General features: G+C 37.0%; 1 protein-coding gene across 5 annotated transcripts in view; it reads right to left on the minus strand.

Annotated features, from left to right (window-relative positions):
• The window catches only part of SPEN (spen family transcriptional repressor), a 78,619-nt gene that overhangs the window by 13,431 nt on the left and 43,608 nt on the right, over positions 1 to 21,580 (minus strand). For 3 of the 5 annotated variants that reach the window (XM_031962788.1, XM_031962789.1, XM_031962785.1), the window contains 7 exons: positions 12,731 to 12,891; positions 11,763 to 11,963; positions 8,826 to 8,977; positions 5,791 to 5,916; positions 4,779 to 4,892; positions 3,551 to 3,664; positions 2,492 to 2,592 (listed from right to left, as the gene is read on the minus strand). In XM_031962788.1, the coding sequence (XP_031818648.1) occupies positions 2,492 to 2,592; positions 3,551 to 3,664; positions 4,779 to 4,892; positions 5,791 to 5,916; positions 8,826 to 8,977; positions 11,763 to 11,963; positions 12,731 to 12,891 (969 nt within the window). The remainder of the gene's footprint in view (positions 1 to 2,491; positions 2,593 to 3,550; positions 3,665 to 4,778; positions 4,893 to 5,790; positions 5,917 to 8,825; positions 8,978 to 11,762; positions 11,964 to 12,730; positions 12,892 to 21,580) is intronic. The other 2 variants (XM_031962787.1, XM_031962786.1) reach the window with 2 other exon arrangements.

Genomic DNA, 21,580 nt, shown 5'->3' on the forward strand with positions numbered 1-21,580 from the left:
TAAACTTGTTTGATATCTTTCCAGTCTTCTTTCTTTTTTTCTTCACCTACCCCAGCAAACACTGTGGAATCCTGCCTCCATCTGCTCCATACTCCTTGCCTTGTCACTGACTTTACTCCATGCCTCGGAATCCCTCCCTTTTTTACATCTGCCTCCTGGCTTTCTTGGATAAAGCCAAGCAAAGTTTTTCTTGTTCTCTTTAATCTTAGTCTTCCCTTTGAGCTCATCTCCAATTTTATTCTGTATATGGATTCTTTGTACATAGATGCTTGCAAACTATCTTCCTCATTTGATTGTAAGCTTTTTGAGGGCAGGGACTAGTGCATTAGCTCATCTATGTACAACTGATGCCTGACACTTGGCAGATAATTAATCTTTGCTTGCTGATTTGATGACATCCATTATTTTGACTCCTCTTCAAATTTCTTATATTTTACATGTAGTATCCTTTATTGTGTTCTAAGACTCACAGAAAGATAAACTGCCAAGACATGAACCATTACACTGTAAGGACATTGTGAGATTAAAAAGAAAGTTATCAGGAGCAACCTGGTAGAAGAAATGGCATCTAAGCCACTCTATGAATGAAAAATCTGAATTCAAAGACTTCATAAAACTCCTATACTACGACAATGATTCAACCACTTCCATACAAATAAGCTAAACAAAGACTGGATTTTAGAACTACCCATTTAAGTTATAAGGATTCAATGATGGAAAGGACCTCTGAGGATCAACTCTTCTAAACTTCTCTTGTAGAAGTGTAAATGGAGGCCCAAAAAGGCTTACTAGATTTGCCCAAAGTCACATAACTCATAAGCAACAAAATGGCGATTCAAACCTCAGTTTCTTTAGTGCATGGAAATCATAAACATGGGCTGCAGTTGGTGGTTCTAATACTGTAGCTTGAAAGGTCTTTTGTAATTAGCAATGAGGGATCCTTTCCATAAAAAAAAAGATTCTGAAATGACTATTATTAGCTCATTCTCGTAACTATCCCAATGACAAGAGACACTACATTTTAATGTTATATTAATCAGGATGTCATTATCCTGTTTGGAGGCAAACATGAACAAAGAAAAAATGGATTTAAAGTCCCCTAAAATCAAGAGTGAACCCAAGTGTCAAAAGGCATTTCTCATGACATTCATTTTATCTGAAGATGTAGGACAGATGTACCTCCTCAAAGAAGTCCAAGATTATATCTCTGGGGGAATCTACCTACAGGCATGTTTTGCAGTTTAATTAATAGCAATCAAAATCCTTTTGGTAATGCCCAAAGAAGCCAAAGTGCATTATTATACAATCCAATGGGATTTTAGAGAACCTGGCAATATTCTGATAAAATGTCTTTATTTGAATTTGATAAACACAAGTATTTAAGGGAAGAATGCTAGGTTGTAATAAGAACCCAAGTATCGATAGGAATGCTTGTGAAGTGATTCAGAACAGCAAAAGGAAAATAGGCTCTTAATAAGTTTTCAAGATCTTTAATAGGCACAAGCATCATCCTTAGAAAGAAGGGATATGAATATTTCTGTTAGCTTTGTCAGTTTTTAATAGGATATATTATGTTTTCAGATATGAATTCACAGATTTAAGATCTCAAGGGACTGATATTCAATCCACAAATTTCTGGACTATTCTGGAGTGAATAATAATAATAATAAACATTATATAATAATTATAATAATAACAAATGTTATTAATAATAATAATATCTAAAATGAGATGTTTGAACTACTTTCCTATTAAACTATCAAGGCAGGTCTCATACTTGAGAACTACACAAACTTCAAGCCTACTTCTTAGTCTTTAAATCACACTTCATCAGTCTGGTGCCTCATGGTAAGGCTGACTGGAGCCCTGAGACTTGGGCATGAGCCCTTGTTTTCTTTGCCACTAATAGGTACAATACCATGAACAGGCCCATCCTTACCTCGATGAACCTAAATAGCTTAATTAATAAAACAAAAATTAACCTCAAAAGGTTATTGCAGATAAAGTGTTTTGTAAACTGTCATAGATTACGTGTGTGAAGTTATTTACCATTACTTAAGTGCCATTGTCATCCAAGAAATATTAGAAAAGGGGGAGGGAGAGGGGAAAGAAAGAGAGAGAATGAGGACTGGGATAAACTCACTATAAATGGATGAAATTTCCATGGTAACAAAATTCTTGCCACTGAAAAAATAAATAATAATAATTTCTGACATTGCTCAAAATGCATATAGCATAATTTAGGAATACTCAATAGAGCAATGTGGGCAAGTCACTTCACATTGCAACTCCATTCCACTTCCCCAAAAAATTCAAATCAAATTTAGCAGACTTGTGGTTTTGAAGGAGAAGCCAAAAATTTGTTTGTTTTTAATAGGGGGGAAATGGAAATCCTCCATACTAAATTTCAGATACTAAAATAAAGCACCACTAAATGTTATAATTAGAGCTTATCATGAAATATGTAAAGGATCTTATATTTGATACATGCCTTCTTTCTGATAACATTTCATAAAAATCTCTGATATCTTGACCCGATTTCTCCATGGAATGATAAAATGCCAATTGACTTTCACGGTTTGCAAAGTCCACCTAAAATACAAAGGGAAAAAAAAATCAGATGTTCTATCTATCAGATTTTTAGTGATATAAAACATCAAATCCATAAATTCTAACCCTGTATTGTGCATATATTATTAAATCCTGAAAAATGAGCAAAAATGAAAGGAAAACATGAACAGAATTATCTTCCTCAAAACAAGGTCCTGCCCTCAGCACAAATACTTAAAAGGCAATCTTATCCAAACTTCAAATCAAACAACTCTGGAAGATCAGGGCCATCAATGTAAATGCACAGTAAATATCAGGACTCCAGCCCTTTGGTGAAAAATTCCAACTAAATCCACTAATTCCAGTTGTACAGATGTTTGCTGGAGTCTCAATCTAAAGTTCCTCACCACTGTGCCTTCATGTTACCAGGAAGCACCCATCAGTGAATGTCCCAGTGGTGCACAGAAAGATATTTTTAACTTAAATTAAATGAGCAGTTAAGAAAACACACCAACTCCTTCAAAATCACTACAAACACCAAATTTTTAGACAAATACAGCAAATAAAAGAATCATAATAATTGAAGTGGTTACCCATTTTTTAGGAGAGAAGGAAAAAAAAGAAGAGAAGAGGATCATTCAGAAGGCTGGACTGATATCCCATGTTCCTGGATTTCTAGTCCCTGTGTGCCTGCTCATCAGCTAACAATGGGTACTAAAACCCATCACCACCAAGCATCGAGGACCTTTGATCACACAAATGAGAGGATACCAGAGAAGGCTTTCTGACTAATACCCTAAAATCCTCAATAAGCCGAGTATTTAAAAATAAAAAATCTGAGAAACCTATTAAAAACTCTGGATCTATGATTTAGGTCCTTAAGTAGTTAGTTCCCTGACTGGCAGCTTACAAAAAATGCTAGCTATCTAAGGAGGGAGGCCGGAGGGCAGGATCTCAAATACAGTTTTGCTCCTTTCTTTTGAAAGGTCATTCTGCACACCTTAATTTTATTCCCACCGATTTTCCTCCCCTTGGTCTCTTTTACAGCTGCTTGTGCATATTCAATTTCATTGTAGAGAACCAGGGCCATGCCTTTTAAGCGGTCATACACCACCTGTAAAAAACAAAAAAACAAAACAAAAACCAAATAAGCGCCTCATCCACTGGACTTAAGGTCAGTCCCAACAAAATCCTAAGTCATGAGGATACCCTGGAGAAAATAGTTCTTTTAAACTCCAGAAAATTGTCAGGCTTTTCTAATGATGCACAATGAAGTAAAGATAATCACAGGAGCAGGGACTGGTTTTAACGTGGATTTTGTGGCTTGAGGTATATTATGCCTTTATTTTGTTTTTCTGTATTTTACTTGATTTTCTTTGGAGACTGAGTTTATTACTTCTATGCTTTGTTTAGGCTTTCAAACTTAAAAAAAAAAAAAAATCAACCTCCTAAAAGAGAGAAAAAAGATAAAATAAAAATACAGATTAAAAGAAAATTCCAGTCATTTCTGTTTACAGGCAAAGGTGACTGGTATCTCAAAGCAGCTTGAGTTGCCATTCACACTGCTGGCCCCGAGGAGATTTTGTTCAGACAACAAAAGCTACATTAAAGTAATGTTCAAGTTAGATGTTACACACCCACACAATATGAGAGAAACTTACTTTTGAAAAGAGTTAAACCTTAACATACTAGAATGGAGTATACAGTTAAGGTTTACAATTGTGTCTGCAGGTGTATTACACAACTATAATACTCGGATGAATCTTTTGTTGTATGAAGTTCTTTTTAAAGTCAGTCTATATAACTGGGGAAAATAAAAATATTTTAAAAATAATAATAAAAAGCCATAGTCTATTTCCAAAATGCAATTAAATCAAATCACACAATTAATGCAAATATGCATAATCACATATTCAGACTGTCTAATTTTAAGGCAAAAATGAAATTCTAAACATCCTTAGTAAACTTTCTATGAATCCATTCTGTGCCGTTTTAAGTACAGATAAGTTTTTTAAAAATTATTATCTCGGCTGGTTCAAAATATTTGTTTTTCAAAATACTAACCTACACTATAAACTAGCAGACTGAAAATACTAGCCCCTACAGCCCAGAGAGAATTTCTATGTATAAGCTATATAAAAACACACTAGAAACAGGGGTTGAAAGGACAGGATGAAGAAAGGAAAACAGTAAAAATTTCAAATCGCACACCAAAACCTCCCACCTACCTTTACCACAGGCCCGTATCGGCAGAAATGTCGCGTTAAATACTGATCCGTTATGTTTGTAGAAAGCCCATCTAACCACACGCAGTTTGTAGGCATGCTCTTTCCAAAACCCAGCTGAATATAAAAGGCGAAATTTCCATCAGTAAAATTCACAATCATTCACAGCCACAGAATTCTGAGAAAAAAACACTATTCTTCTATAGGGAATCTGATCACACCACTTAGCTCCTCAAAACGAGGGCAAATCAAGTCAAAACAAAAAAAAAAGATTAAAAACACTGAAATATGACCTGTTCAACCATATGTAATACCACCTCATGGTGTACTAAGAATATAAAGATGATGTACAAACACATTGCTTCCATTTGTTAAGCTAACAAAATTATCAAAAGTCACAGCACATTAAAAATGTATACAGATTGGAATATTACTGTTATGTAAGAAATGACCAACAGGATAATTTCAGAAAGGCCTGGAGAGACTTACATGAACTGATGCTGAGTGAAATGAGCAGGACCAGGAGATCATTATATACTTCAACAACAATACTATATGATGATTGATTCTGATGGATCAGGCCATCCTCAGCAACGAGATCAACCAAATCATTTCTAATGGAGCAGTAATGAACTGAACTAGCTATGCCCAGAAAAAGAACTCTGGGAGATGACTAAAAACCATTACATTGAATTCCCAATCCCTATATTTATGCACACCTGCATTTTTGATTTCCTTCACAAGCTAATTGTACAATATTTCAGAGTCTGATTCTTTTTGTACAGCAAAATAACGTTTTGGTCAGGTATACTTATTGTGTATCTAATTTATATTTTAATATATTTAACATCTACTGGTCATCCTGCCATCTAGGGAGGGGTGGGGGGTAAGAGTTGAAAAATTGGAACAAGAGGTTTGGCAGTTGTTAATGCTGTAAAGTTACCCATGTATATATCCTGTAAATAAAAGGCTATTAAATAAAAAAAAAAAAAAGAATGTATACAGATTTCCTTACCTTGAGTCGATTATTTCCAAGGTATTCCCCATCCATCTTCTTAATAGCTTTACAAACACTTGTAATATCACAATATTGAAGGAATGCATATTGGGGAACTCCATTCACTTTCTTAATGTCAATATCCTGAAAAAAAATCAATCAGTAATACTCAATGACATGCCAGCAAGAACATACATACATAAACTAGATCTGCAAGGAGTTTCTTCCCAAAATGTTCAACGTACCCAAGGCAAGGATTTCTTAATTAAAACATCTATCTCAATGCGACTTTATATTAATGAACAAGAAACTCAAACCACAACACTATTTTATTATTTGTTTATAATAACAGCTTTTTTCCCCCACAAATACATGCAAACCGTCAATATTCAACCTTTCAAAACCCTGCGCTCCAAAGTTTTCTCTTTCCCCCCTCACCCAGGCAGCAAGCAATTCAAAATGAGTTAAACATGAAACAACACTTTTAAAAATGCAAGAATGACCCCAACCTTTTCTTCTCTCTCCTCCTTGCCCCCCATACCAAGTGCTCATGACTACTCAGACTTCAAGTGAATGCTGCCAGCCCAAGGAAATCTCAGATTGACCAATAACCAGGAAAGCAAGGGTCATTTGCAACAATTCCCAAGAGTTAGCTCTTCAAGAAAATCACCCTTTAGAGAACAGAAGTAACACAGAACCCTAGCCCATAGCTAAAATTGCTTTCTTAAGGTAGAGGAAGTTGATACGAATTTGTGGCAATGGGTCAAAAAGTATAATAATTACACCAAAGCAATCCTTGAGTCTGTTAACAATTCAGTCCCATTTTCCATGTCAAATCAACTGGATAAAAACCAGTTAAATTTCTCCTTCCAGTGCTGAAATTTTCATTAAGTATCTAACATTTTCAAAATATAGTACGCAGACTAAAAATTACAAGGAAGCCACATTTTCAAAAAGCCTCTCCAAAATGTCCATTCAAAAACTGCTTTTTTGAAACAAATATATGTTTGTTATATCTGTGGAAAAATTGTATCCTATCATAAATGTGCCTAGCATACTATTTTGCTCCTTTAAATATAGTGTGTGAAACTTCACATCCATGAAGATTGTGGCCAGAACAATTCAGATTTACAAAAATATGAATTATTCACAGTTGTCTCCAGAATCTTTCTTTGATATGAGTGAAAAAAAAGGACCAACAAAGTAAGAAGATAGTAACTATGTACAATGATTAAAAAACTGTTTCAGTGGTTTAAAAACAGCAATTTGCCTTATCAAAGGAATGAAGAAGATGCTCTGTTCCAAACAGTGTATGAGATAGCCCAGAGATATGGATATGTGTGTGTGTGTGTGTGTGTGTGTGTGTGAGGGGGGTGAGGGGGAGGGAGAAGAACAAATAAATGAAGTTACACTGAATTAAATGACAGTAATTCACTCCAAGTTGAAAACATACAACTATCATTTGAGTGCAATAAATTCTATACCAATATTGGAAAAAGAAAAACATACAAGGCAGAGCTCTTCCAAGCCAAGTCAACTTGTGGATAAAGACAATGGTATATGGAAACCAATGTTCACCGTTATGTGAAATGTAAAACCACATAGTAATTAAACAGAAAACAATGATTAATATATTCTAAAAACTAAAGATTGGTTGGGAAGAACTTAACAACAAAGTTCTACTTGCCTATAAAATCTTAATACTACAGGTGCTGATAAGCTGGCCTTTTTGCCCAAGGCAAGATGACAATTTTATCACCCAACACTATGATAAAAATTAGTATTATTCTGAATCTATATACTCAGGGGTACCCATCCTGCTAAGAGTGAAGAGTTCGTAAGATGGCATAATGATTATTCCATTTTCAGGATCAGAATACATCCTATGCTTTCTTCCAAATAATTCCAAGACAGCACATCTAAGCCAAAATCTATGATCCTTTTCAACTCTCAAATCTTCTAGGTTGTGAAATGATAGCTACATTATCAAGTAGAAATGAATTAATATCATTTTGAGACACAAGTATATTCCACTTATGTAAAAATGTTAATATACAGAAAAAAAATTTAACCTTTTAAACAGAGTAGGAAGGCAGCTATTGTACTGGTCCATTTCCCCAAGTACCAACACCTCTCTCCCCTTTCCTTTATCTCTTCTTCCATTCCCTTTCTTACACCCGATCCCTATAAAACAAGGTAAGGAGCAGCAACATTCTAGTCATATGCAGTGAATATGATTTTGTTTACTGAACACATACGACCGCCCCCACGAGATGCTATATTATGTATTCATTCAGTGGGAAAATATTTACTTCCAAATATTCTATAAAAATATATGCAAACAGAAAAAAAGCCTTTTGCTTAAAAATAAGGTACTTCTAGGTGACTATTCTCCAAAGCATAAAAAAGTACACTGATCCAGAAAAATGTCTAAACGCACTAAAGCACCTAGGACACATTCCTCTGCCGCCACAACCCTCGAACAAGACTAGACAAAAATAGCATTAGTTCTTCTCCTTTTTGTCTGGGGGTTTGTTTGTTTGTTTGTTTTAACAGACAGAATAGCTTCATGAAGCTTCGAGGTGCTGAGATGCAGCCCTCTCACTCTCACAGCTATAACCAATGCCGGCTTTACAGAGGAAACTGCAAAGCCCTTTGATACTTAAGTCAATGAGCAGCTTCCCAGGCTAGAACAAGTCATCATGACAAATATTAACATGGAATTTGAACCTCCAACATCAATTATTCACATCCAAATCAGCGCACAGGCCAATCTGCATAAACCCTTTTCCTGAAGCAACAGAAGTCAGGTCATTCATCCAGATCTTATTGACCTTCAACCCCAAAGCACAGAAATCATATTGAAAACATTACCTAATGTGTGTCGTGCAAGTAACTTTTGGAAAGAGCCAGTCTGCTGAAATAATCATTAGGATGCACACCAAGAAATGAAACATTAATTAAAACAAAGTAATTGGATCCCTCAAAGAATTATACTATACATGCTCTTTGACAGAAGTAAAAAATATTTTGTATTCTAGGAAGTAACATACCACAATTTCTCCAAAGCGCTGGAAGATATTACGAAGGTCATGGTAGGTGGTGGTCTTTTCTAGATTGCCAATGAAGAGAGTCCTTGTTGCTTTGGGGTGGAATTCATCTATTCTTTCATCCAAGGGACGAAATTCATTTTCACTTTCTGTTTCTAGAGGGAAAATATGGGGAAAAAGAGAAAAGAAGGAAAAAGGGTGGTGTTTTTTTTTTTTAAATAAAAATTTGCATAAAGTACATTTAGTTTCTAGGATGAATCTATACCTAAGAAGCTAATTATCTAATAAATGACAGGCTTATCCAGCAGGCAAATAGGGTATATACATATATACAGATAAGCATAGATATGTGTGTATATGTTATATATGTATGTCTCTATATGTATACACACCAAGTTCATATATATAGCCTTGCCTTTCCCTTACCTCTTCTGTTACTCATAGGGTAATCACTGCCAAAAGATACCTATGTGTGAAGCCTTATTTAATAAAGGCACCTGTGAACTCCTAACTTTCCAAAACAGAAATGAATCTGCTTATTGAGCGTGGTTAAATAACAAATCAATCAACACCCTGGTCACTTTTAAACCCCAAATTATGATCATTTTCTTTCAATCTTAGGCTCCTAGTGCTACTATGCAGACATTTAGGCAAAGGGTTTAGGATACAAAACAAAAACCTAAAAATACTCAGAAATCACCTAAAAAATAATTTAACTTTATTCTTAATTCAACAAAATTTCTCAACTAACACCCCTGGTGGTTGATGTCATACTAATTAACTTAGTGACCCAAAACCATGGATGCAGCAAAGTATCAAATATAGAAATTATCCTTTAATATCACATGGTTGAAAAATCTTTGCTTGAGGACACTGGTGTTGTACAGCAGGTCTTTGCTGGGTGCAATGTGATGGGGAAGAGAGGACACAGTCTCCCTGGTTCAGTTTCCAATTCAGCCACTAATGAACGGCCTGGCTCAAGAAGGACTTCTTCTTATATATCTGTCTATAAGCAGGCAACAGTGCTTAAATACAACACAATGTAGGCTGGCTCCACAGCTGCATTAATCTCATATCCAACTTGTGACTATCCATATAAAGAAACAGTATTAAAAATTATTAGTATTATTCCTCAAGTCAATTCATATTAACTGTTTTTAAAGGAAAACCTGCTGTAGTCTGACTTCCAATGAGCTCCAAGGTTATGATTCTCACAAGTCCAGAATAAACACAGTGCCTTAAGCCTACCAGAGTCTCTTCCTTCCATTCTAAAAACTGATATGAAGGACAAAAGTAAAAATTCCTACTTGTTGGTACTCAGCAATTTCCAAAGGAAAAATAACATGGAATACTCAGGAACTGTACTTTAAGTGAATTCCACTTCACAGCATTATGAGACTAGAACAACAGAAGGGTCTTTCACTAGAGACAGAAAGCTTATTAGCTGATTAAAAACATCTCTTTTTCCTTCATCATACATCAATCAGCTACCAAACCCTGCCCACTGAAGATTCAGGAGAACTTACCAAGCCATACTCTAGGCAGACCAAGAATCACAGCTTCTCAAACCCCTAGGTCCATCCAACTATGTTACAAAGGAAACTGCTGTAGAATAATGCTGAGTGAACAACAAAATCTCTTTGAGAAAAACAAACCAAAAAAAAAAAAAAAAAAAGCCATTCTCATTCCAAAGCCCTGGGAAGCATCATCAAATGATGCAAAAATTAATCTTATCATTTGGCAACAAAGAAGAAAACCTATTATCTAATCCAATGCGATAGCTATTCCCAGTTCACAACAGCCTACCAAATAGAGAAGTCCCTTAAACTTAAGGTGAGCTTTGTCCTGGCAAAATATCTCTAAATTAAAATGATCAAAGTCAACTCTGACTTTCCTAGGAAAATATTTTTTAAAACTGCATTGTCTTTCTCTTAACAGGAAAACACAACATCATCATCATCAAGTTCAATAGCTAACAAACCATAAATGCTAAGTAATACCACGCAGTGTAAAATTCCTAAATGTTGCTGTGAGTTGTCAATTCCATTTTTTTTGTTCATCTAAGAAATCCTCTCAGGGCAGGGGAAAGCACTTTCCTCCAGAATGATGAAAACACCCTAAGACCTCCTAGAAAAGGAATCATGTTTAAAGCCAGGAACTGAAGAAAGTGCCAAATCAAAGACCCCAGGAAGAAGGGACACTGTATCTAAGGCTCAAATGTAGAGTCTTGCAAACTGGAGCCCATGGGGAAAAGAAAAATCAGAGAGTTTGCACAATGCCATGCTGTGCACCACATTTAACAGCAGACTTTCAAGAAGATACCACTAAACAGTCTTGATCTCAAGGTGTCCTTAGTTCTAGACTCCTGCTTCATCACACTGGGATTTATACTCATGTGAAGCCCTAAGACCTCTTTCTGTCTTCACGGGTACAGCCAATGAATCCCTCAAAATCAAAAGGGTTTCCACCCAAAATATTTCTCTCATTGCGAGTCCATCCGGGTTATGAAAGGTGATCTAACTCCTGCTAGGTTTTTGCATAATGGAAAGAACCTGTCCAACCACACTCTCCCTTCAGGTCGATGATTCTTTTTGCATGCTGCCTGCTCCCAGGAGATCATCACACCTTGACCGTCTCGATCAACTCTAGACCTCTGAACAAACGGCTTTCTTCTCTTACAAGCCCCTAGCCTGGGACTTTGGATCCTCTAACCATCACAGCCTTCTTCTCTGGGTCCCAGAGGCAGAATCCAAAGGCTTTCCCCTACAATAAGCTCCTAACTGAATACAAGTGCGTCCACCACTGCCAGCTCTTGCACAACACCCTTGGAGCATGTTGGTAAGGAAAGGGGAGCGCTGTGCGCGGTTAGAAGTAACACCCCTTCCCTGCATAAGCTCGCACGTCATTCACACTGAAGTCAATAGTGTCTACTTTTCTTACCTGGCCCTACCCACGCTGTCACTTCAATCTGCACGCCAAAGAAGAGTTTTCCTTTTGACGCATTCTGTGCTTTTTCCTGGTCCTCTTGCTGGCGAAAGAATACCAGGCCATACCGTTCTTCCGAGGCCCCATGGATCTGCACCGAAGTCACTTTCCCATACTTCTTAAACTCATGGAAAAGGCCATCTTTAAGGCTTGTGTCTAAATCCCCGCCCCAACAGAAACCAGAGTCATTTCTCTTTCTATTGTAACTGAGTAACTCAAAAAGCAAGGAGTCAGCGCGGGCCTCCCCTCTCTCCCTCTCTCTCTGTGTGAGTGCAGGCATTCACGTTAGAGATGGCGTGCGCTGGCTCTGTTGGCTCCTCCGAGCTAGCGTTCCCTCAGCTACTGCGCTGACTCGCTTCTTAGTCCTAAGCCTGTAGGATGCGCGGCCGGTGAGGGGGCCAGAGTTTTCCTAAAGCCGCACCTCACCACGGTTCCCACTCTCCTGTACCAAGTGCCCTGCAGTGAGTCTCACTTTGTGAAATAGAACGGTTCACATTTCTGTGGCGATTTAAAGTTTACAAAGCACTTACTTTCCTCACAACAAAACTGAAAAGTAGGTAATACACATATTCTCCCCCTTTTTTTTTAAGATGAAAAAACTGAGGCTAAAAAAGCGGCGAGCTCAGGGCTGCTTACTTACATAAACTAAGCATCTGAGCTGGAATGTAAACCAAGGCACACTTCTGACACCAATTCAAAATGGAATGGGTGGGGAAAACTGCTTCAGATAGCTTCATTTCTAGGATCATTCTACAGTTATAATTGCAGCAACTTAGAAACCAAGAGGTTTGAAGCAGTGCCAGGTCAGAGGAATTTGCATTTTATTCAACACGTTAAATGTTGCCTTTACTGCAAAGTATCAATTAAAATAATGTTCATTGTTTCCTGCTCCCCCCAGATGGGGGGTGGTACATGAGAGTTACCTGTTGAGCGCACGGGAAGATTCTGAACCTTGATCCCAAAACTTTTTCGGGGCTCTTCCTTCTCCAGAGATGGAGGCAGCTGAGAAGTGGGTGCTGGCACCGCTGTGGACTGAACTGACCGCGCGGGAGACTCATCACTTGAGCTACTGCTGGAGTCACTGCTGTGAGAGGATGGAAACAGAACTTTAGCCAAGAGCAGGAACAAACAGGACAGGTCAAGCCCCTTTTTCTATCAGTTGAAAAGCATTCATTGCCCTCTCCAATCACGACAGAACCAAGCACTTGTGGAGAACCTTGCTCCTCCCCCCCTCCCCCCCATTTTTACTGTAATTGTGACAAGAGAATATGCCAAAACATCTCTGAGGAGACAAAGAAAACAGGCTCAGGGAACAAAATAAAACCCTCCTGCCAGTGAAAGCCAGGTTCTGGGGAGTGCTGGGTTCCCTTATCCTTAATTCACATGAAATTTGAAGAGGTCAGTATTTCAAAAGCCCTTGACTTCATCACGGGGGGGATACCGAGAGGAAGCTCACCAGCCCGCCCTCTATGTTTAGTAGGTTTTCTTTCTGAGTTCCTATGGCCAACAAGTGTGGCCATGTGGTGGTCAGTCCTCTAAAACCAAATAGATATCAAAGATCAGTTTTAGGGTTTTCTAGGGGGACAGCTTCAAATGTCAAAAATTCACTTTCTTATGTCACCAACCATGAGTGAAATGTACCAGAGTTGTATGGTAGGTAGCTGAAAGTTTATTTACATTTCAGAAAATGACTGGGAAATTTAGAGAGCAGTTCAGGCTTTTCTCCTGTGCAAACAAAACACCCAAATCAAAGAAAGGGAAAATTAGCTTCAACATGCCTCCTTTAAACTGTGAAGGAGGACGGCTATTTAATAATTATCACATATAAAATCCACTACAGTTTTTGTCAATTGTTTTCAACTAAAAATTAAAAGTGTATGAAAATCTGTAATACAAACAAACAAATCTGAGTCCCCAACCCAGGTGATGGAGTGTGTATGTGTGTGTATGGGGGGGAGGGGGTAAGAGAGAAAAGATGAAGAAGGGAGAGAAGGGGGCTTCCCACTGAGCAAACAGAGCATCACCCAGCACAGACACTCTACCACTTTAAGCTGTCAAAAATTAATGATACTACACTTTTATAGAGAATGTTAAGATACTCAGAGTCAGAGGTTTAGGTTCAATTACCCACCACCCTATCTGACCATAGGCAAGTCACGTAAATCCTCAGTATCCTCCCTCATCTTTAAAATGAGGTTTGGGTAATCCTATGATTCTGTCAAGTTTACAAAATATCCCTCTTATAAAGACCGTGAGAGGAGGTTCTAGGAATATTTTTTCCCACTTACAAATAGGAAAATGGCTCAGAAAGATGAAATGTCTTTGGAGAGCTAAGACTCTTAGCTAGGGTACAATGACACCCTTTTAGTTCATATCAAGAGTAGGGATGGATTTGTTTAGCTTCCACTGCAATCAAAACCAATATGTGATAGAGAAAAGAACCTTAGAATCCAATCTAGAAGACTATGGGGGAAGGGAAGCAACAGATCCTCACTTACTCAACTCTTCCCAAGAATCTAAGTATCTGTTGGACTCAGTTCCCCTTCAACTAACACAGCTATCTAGTATTGTGATCTTGGAAAATCCATGGTAAAAGTCATTATTTACTCATACAAGAGAAACACTAGGGTTTTGTATGAGATAATGCTGACATTAGAAATTAATAAAACCAACTCCCACCTTACATTTTCAGCAAATAGCAGCCACAGAAAGTCTACCAAGGAAATACCTGCTGTTCCATGAACACCACCACACGGTGCAGAAGTAACCCAAGAAAAGAGTTTCTGTAACAAGATTAAGATGAGAAGAGATACTAACAATGCAGAACAGACAGTGTGTATGAGGATCTTCCTGCTTGTGAGAACTGCCACAAAACACAATTCCATATTAATCTATGGGCAATGCATAAGTAAACATGTAAGTAAGTTGAAAAGAAAAGGGTACTATGTTACTTGTGGAACACAAAAGATAAAAACTCGAGGTAAGCTTGAGTTATATTAAGATAACAATGCCAGCTTACATTTTTATAGCATTTTAAAGCATTTGACTCCACAACTCTTTAAGTAGACAGAACAAGGTGATCCCCATTTCCCTCTCTGGGGGGGCCTCAGTTGTTGTTCTTTATAAAAGGTTTATACTAAAGAGCTCAGACTGCTCCCTCCCAGCTCTAACATGCTATAACTGTACAATCTATAAGAAGGATTTTCAACTAAGTACATCAGAGTAACAGCAATTCCTCTGATGACTTCTGCTAGCAGAGCAGAATTTGGAATCAAGAAGATTTGGTTCAGCATAATTTAAAATACAAAATATGAAGATTAGCCACAAAGATGGGAGCTATGCATTATAATTTAGAATGAACACCAAAACATGACCAAGTTATGTACGTCCTTTGACTTAGTAATATCATTATTAGGCTATATACCCTCTCCTACTGCTAAGAAATTAAGATAAAGGGATAAAGGATACACACATGTACAAAAATATTTTCAGAGCCCATTTTATTGTATTAAAGATGTGTGCTCATCAATTGGGAAATGGTTAAATATATTGCAATATATGAATGTAATAGAATATTAACGTACATTGAGAAATGATGAAGAGGATGGTTTGAGAATAAGTTGAGAAGACTTATATGAACGGGGTGAAGTGGATAGAACCTTTATATAATGTAAATGAAAAAATTCTGAAATAATTAAAAATTGATCAATGTAGTGGCCAAATTATGACTTTATCAGTTTTAAAACTAACAAAGCCACTCAATTCTCAGAGTAGCTAAGAGAAGTTACTGATTTTTTTCTGTATACTGTAATGTGTTAATGATAAAATCTTTAATAAAAAAGAAAATGTGTTTTTAAGAAAGTTTTAAAAAATGCACTTATATAGAAATTATCACTGGTGCAAAAAGGTCAATCATTTATAAGCCAAATAGCAATGTTCATTTACACTGCAAAGTACAGTATTATTAGAAGATTCCTGTTCCTTTTGGCTCTTCATTCGTAACCACTGATTTTGGACTCCTACAGAGTCCTAAAAGAAACTCAAATGTTGGATGATTTTTTGATGGACAAATTTCTTTCTATATCATTATTACATTTCATTAGAGGAAATCATAGATTATTATGTAGAAAAACAAGGTTTGTTACTATTAAGATGAAAATTTCTTACAATAACTGGTAACAAAAATTGCTTCTTTCAATCTTGTTTTGAAAAATGAGCAAATATAGGAAAATCTGTCAATAACAAAGGACAAAAAAACCTGATTTTATATTTTTTCATTAATTTAACATTTTAAGTTGTAACTTACAAAACAGTTGTAAATTGCATTTGAAATACTTAATAAAATGCTCTTCTACAATATGATCTGAAAGCCAAAGAAGTCCAATTGGAACCAATTTGGTTCTAATCATTAAGAAAGGTCATATCCAGAATGAGGAAACATTATTATATTCTGCTACAGACTGGATCCAGAGTTCATCTTAGAACTGTATCCAAGCCTTGGTGCCACAGTTTAGGAAAGAAATCCATAAGCTAAAAGTCCAGCAAAAAGTAACCAGCAGGGTAAAAAGGACCCTCAAAGCCAGTTAAAGTAACTGGTCACGTTAGTCCTGGAAATTCTTGAGGGAACTGGATAGCCATCTTCAAATATTTCAAAGGCTTTCAACTAAAGAAAGAATGAAGAATTCTCCTCAGTCCCAGAGGGCAGAACTAGGAATATTGAGAAAGAAGTCAGAGCAAAAGGATCTGAGTTAATATATAGGAAAAAAAATTTCCCAACCACTGAATTCTCCTAGAGTGTGATAAATGGGCCACCCAATGTGCCATACCTTCTAGCAAAGGCAGGATTTAATAGTTGTAGAAGAGTACCAACTGAAAAGATCTCTAGGAATTTATATTCTGGTCTAGGTTATATTAAATGGCTTCTGAAGACTATTTCCATCACAGATTCTGAGATCCTATAAATTAATTGTACTTTTTTCTAAGACAGAAACATTGCTCCTCTACTTCCTGAACACTGGATCCCTATAACTTGTAGTGCCCCACCGAAACTACTGTATGACATGTAAAGACATTCATCTCTTGTCTCACAAGCCCACCTTTTTAAGCTCTAGTATGAATTCTCCCCTTCACATACTTGATAGCTGAGACCAACTGATCTTCTTCCACTCCGATTCCCCTGCCTGAAATGGTTACCAACTCTCCACATCCTTCAATATTCAGCTCAAGTCATCAAAGTCTTCTCTTGAAAGGAAGTCATTTCCTTTCAAAACGAGCTAACATGAGGTAAGCACTGTTCAAGCTTTAAAGTAACACATACACACGAGCTATTGTTCTGTCTTTACTGATACATGCTCATGGGGTTGCCCATGATTAGACTCTAACCTTCAGGGAAGTAACTGTTTCACTTCTGCCTTTGTACCCTCAGCACCCAACTCAGAGAAGCGAATGCTTAATAAATGCTTCTGGATTAATACATTTGTACGTATGTGTATGTCTCTTAGCATAAAAACTCCCACCAATGTGACTCATGATTTAGCAACCAAAACCCAGAGAGCTGCCTAAGGGACCCAGAAAGTGACTTTGCCTGTGGTTACACTCCTAGGGAATATATTCCTATATTCATTGAATAGAGGCCTTCTTATCTCCAAACCCCAAACTATGCCCTTCATGCAACACCTTCTCCCACAAATGTGTGTATATTATAAGAGCAAGGTAAGCTGTTGATGTACATGCATGTGTTTACATATTTTTCTCTGCCAGTGATATGTCGCATCTGGCTCATTTGCAGCTCAGCTAGATTCTTCAGAGACTTCTACACAACACCCACACAACAACACACAACACAGAAAAATCTGTAAAACTTACACATCAAAAGAACTTACCAATAGAATACTCTTTGCCCACAAAAACTGTGAATTTTGATTGTCGAGTTCCCTAGGTTATTCAATTCAACAGCTTATGACAACAGAAAAAAACAATGAAATTTTATGTAGTGAGCAATCTGGCTAGAACTTAAAGCAAGAGCAAACCCATCTTCAGCTCTTGGGGACTGACCTAGCTCTTGAGAAAGAAAACTTTTCTAACATAATCAGTTAAAGGCAAAGCCTTATGAACAAAACAAAACAGGGGGTGGGGGAGAAGAGGGAAAGAGTGACTACTGAGCTTTTTCTGGTGTAGGGTGGAGTAGCCAAGAAGCCTTTAGTCAGTGAAGAAGCACAGAGATCCTTTCTGCTACCCTGACTTTCCTCATTTTAAAGATCCCATTTGCTCTCTCGTCATCTGGTCATGCAAATAAGGGTTTCTCAAAGCTGAATTCTGCTGGTTTAGTCAGAGATCATGGCTTTTGAAAAATTTCAAAGAGGTCTAAGTACTTCAAAGAATAAGATCATCCAAAGGAAAGCCAGACTTTAGGAAGCTGCTTGATATTATGAAAATACTTTGTATATGCTGTAATGTGGTGTTTTACCAACTTTAGACAGTAAGATCAAAACCTTTCATTCAAGTCCCTACTGCTTTACAAGAGTTAAGTATAAATTTTAATTTATAACACACACACACACACACACACACACACACACACACACTCCTTAGTAGGATGGAAACACACCTCTTGGAGTAGGATGGAATTCCTCCTCTGCTATTCTCTTTCAATTAAGGATTTGCATCAATGAAATAATGCTACTCATTGCTGAAAAGCAATTCCTGATACATGAACTCAGTTCCGAAGTTCTCCTTCCTTTTATTCTTGTTTATCACAATCCAATTTCACTGGCTACCCAAGTACCATTTTCAGGAGAAAGGAACACCACATAATAACTACCTTCTAAGGCCAATATGGATAAAATTTGACTTTTTAATGTTTAAAAATAACATGTGTCTCAAAGATAAACACTTCTCAAAAAGTGAAATATAAAGCAAATGGTTCTTTTTGTTCCTTAGGAAAAGGTAATTTTTAAAAATTCCAAATCAGTCAAGGTAACAGGATGCCTGCTGCTATTTGTCAGTAACAGGCTGGGCTGAATTGAATAATGGCTCACCACGAGCCTTGGCTTTGTGAGACAGAAGGAAGTACAACTGCTGTTTTCTCAGAATTAATTTCAATGTGCACTGAGTCAGCTTCAACTGCTGCCCTTACTACTGCAACAGAAAAAGAAAAGCATTTTGGGCTTAGATTTTAAATTAAATAAGTTACTAAGAAAAAGTACTAGCAGCTGCCCACTTATAAACTTCTACTTTACAAGATCAATCTCCCTGAAAGTCATCCAAAACCCTAGGTTGAAGTTGTTTCTAAGGAGACCAAATAATGACCAGGAAAGTCCACTTCTAAAATAGCTTTTATCTTATACCTACATATTTATTATAGTACCAAAATCGATTGCTTTGTGTGTATTTGCTTTTTAAATTTTTCTTTAAATTTTTTTTTTTTTTAACAAAATGACCTGAGAAACAACTTCTAATGGACACTGTGCTATCATCATTTTGCTTCTCTGGATTCTACCCAGTCTATTACTCCATTCTCTATGAGCCTTCCCAGATTACCAAAATGCTTTGCCACACCTCTATTTATTACTAATAAAAACTGGCAGTAAATTATTCCCTAGGGATTTCTAGGTGAAGCTGAAATTCCACACCTAAGAAATTAAATTGGTTAGTATTACTACTACTATCTGCTTTCTCAAAAACACTAAAGTACTCCTTTTATAACCATGTTATCCCAAATTGGCACGTCCTATGGATAAGCCAGGATCTAGAAAGTGAAAGCACCCTGAGGGGTCTTAAACTTGAATATTTTCAAAAAATATTTTGGAATCTGGTATTTCAATTTGATTAATTTTCTTTGTAATCCTATGTGTTTTGTTTTATACATTTAAAAATAGTTAGAAAGGGATACACAAAACTTCACCATTCTTCAGAGAAATGGTAAGAACCTTAGATCTAATTCAATCCAATCCTCTGTTTTAAAGAGGAGGAAACAGGTTTGTTGAAAGAAAACATTTGCCAACACATAAGTAGATAGCAAAGCAAAACTGGGAACTGGACTACAGTACTTTGCCTTTAAATCCTAGTATGAAGTATCTTCACTGAAATATGGTACAGATGAGGACAAAAATATAATTCTATCAGTTTTTTATATAGAACTCAAATCAATATGCTTGGCATTCTTCAACAAACCCCACTGGAGGAAGGGAGAAACCAACCACAAGTCATGTGCTCCAGCTCTGACACATGTCAATAGAACTGCCAGAAAAACAAAAATCAAAGCCACCCAGAAAGCTTGGCTCTTATAAAACATAAGCCTTGGCATTAAAAACTTGAATACACTTGATCTCAAAACTGATTAAATAACCATGGCTGAAATAAAAAGGGTCATTTTTAAGTTATCGTGATGCATACAAGTTTGACAATTCTACATTAAAATGCCTCAACTAAAATGTGAGGAGGAGCAATAAATGATCAAGAAATGGGCTCTACCATTTCCCAATCAGCCCTTTGGTGGGAATATTTGAGAAGATTCTGCTTCTCCAATGGACAAGATTACAAGAGTTGAGAGAAGCCATCTCTTAAATCAGCCATGTGACATGTGTATACATGTATAATCCTAAATGGAAAGGAATGCAAATTTGAACCATTCTTGACAATCCAGCAATGCAGGAAACCAGTAATTCATTGAAACTTTGACTGAAAATATCAACAGAGCTAAAGTGAAACCAACAAGGCCTCAGACTATGAAAGAACTTCATTAGCCTTCTATGTAGATGCAAGGCACCACCACAGCAAAGCCTTGGGACACCAAAGTACTCCCCACTCAAGGAACAAAGTGTCAAAGTGGCCCTCAACGGACATATTATGAAACCGGACACCTTGTGAAACCATAAGGTTTCCTCATTTCTGAAAACATATTTGCTTTTACATAATAAGAAAAGTTTCCTCTTTTAACAGCAAATTGAAATTTTTCAAGAGGGGGGAGGAAAAAAACCTGAAGTTATCAAAGTAGACAGATCAAACTCATCACCCTGTCCAAATCTGAAAGAAAATTAGAACACCAAGGCCTTCCTTTTCTTGGGCAGGACTTTTTTTGTCACTAAGATGAATGTGACTCTTTGATCAAATCTTTGCCAGCTCTAACACTAGAATCACAGAATGTGGGCCACCTGAACCAGAATTCATTCTATCTACTGCATAGCCTCCGTGTGTTCCTGTGTACTTGGCCCACACAATATTCTTCACCTTTCTTCCTAGAATTTCTAGCTTCCATTGCAGTTCACTAAATGTGGCTTCTCTCTTCATTTTCCATGTGCTTAAACCTGACAGAGACCTGAAAAATGGCTTTTATTTACTTTGAAGAAATTCTAAAGTATACAAGCACATGCTGAATGTTAACTACCCCCATTTTGGTTTTGTTCTCTCCACCCCCTCCCCCCTGCCCAGTCATTGTATCCGTAGCACCTAGCCTAGTACTTAAGGTAGAAACTAAAATCTGTAAAATTAAATAATCGTTAAGTGTCTACTTAAACACTCTCAATAAGAGAACTTACTACATTCACTGACAATCTTCAGGTGAAGCCTTAATTCACCTCTTAGAAATTTTTACCCCAGTCACTAGTTCTGTCTTGAGAGGAAGTAAAACAAATCTAATTCCTCTTGAGGTAACAACCTTCTTGAAGACAGCCATCAACTGCTACCTGCAAAATCCAAATATTCTTTAATCCCACTCCACCAACTGCTTCTAGCAGCCACTCCCTTAAATGGCAGGACCTTAAGGTCTCTCCAAT

Source organism: Sarcophilus harrisii, chromosome 3 (assembly GCF_902635505.1).
Source record: "Sarcophilus harrisii chromosome 3, mSarHar1.11, whole genome shotgun sequence".
NCBI classification, from domain to species: Eukaryota; Metazoa; Chordata; class Mammalia; order Dasyuromorphia; family Dasyuridae; genus Sarcophilus; species Sarcophilus harrisii.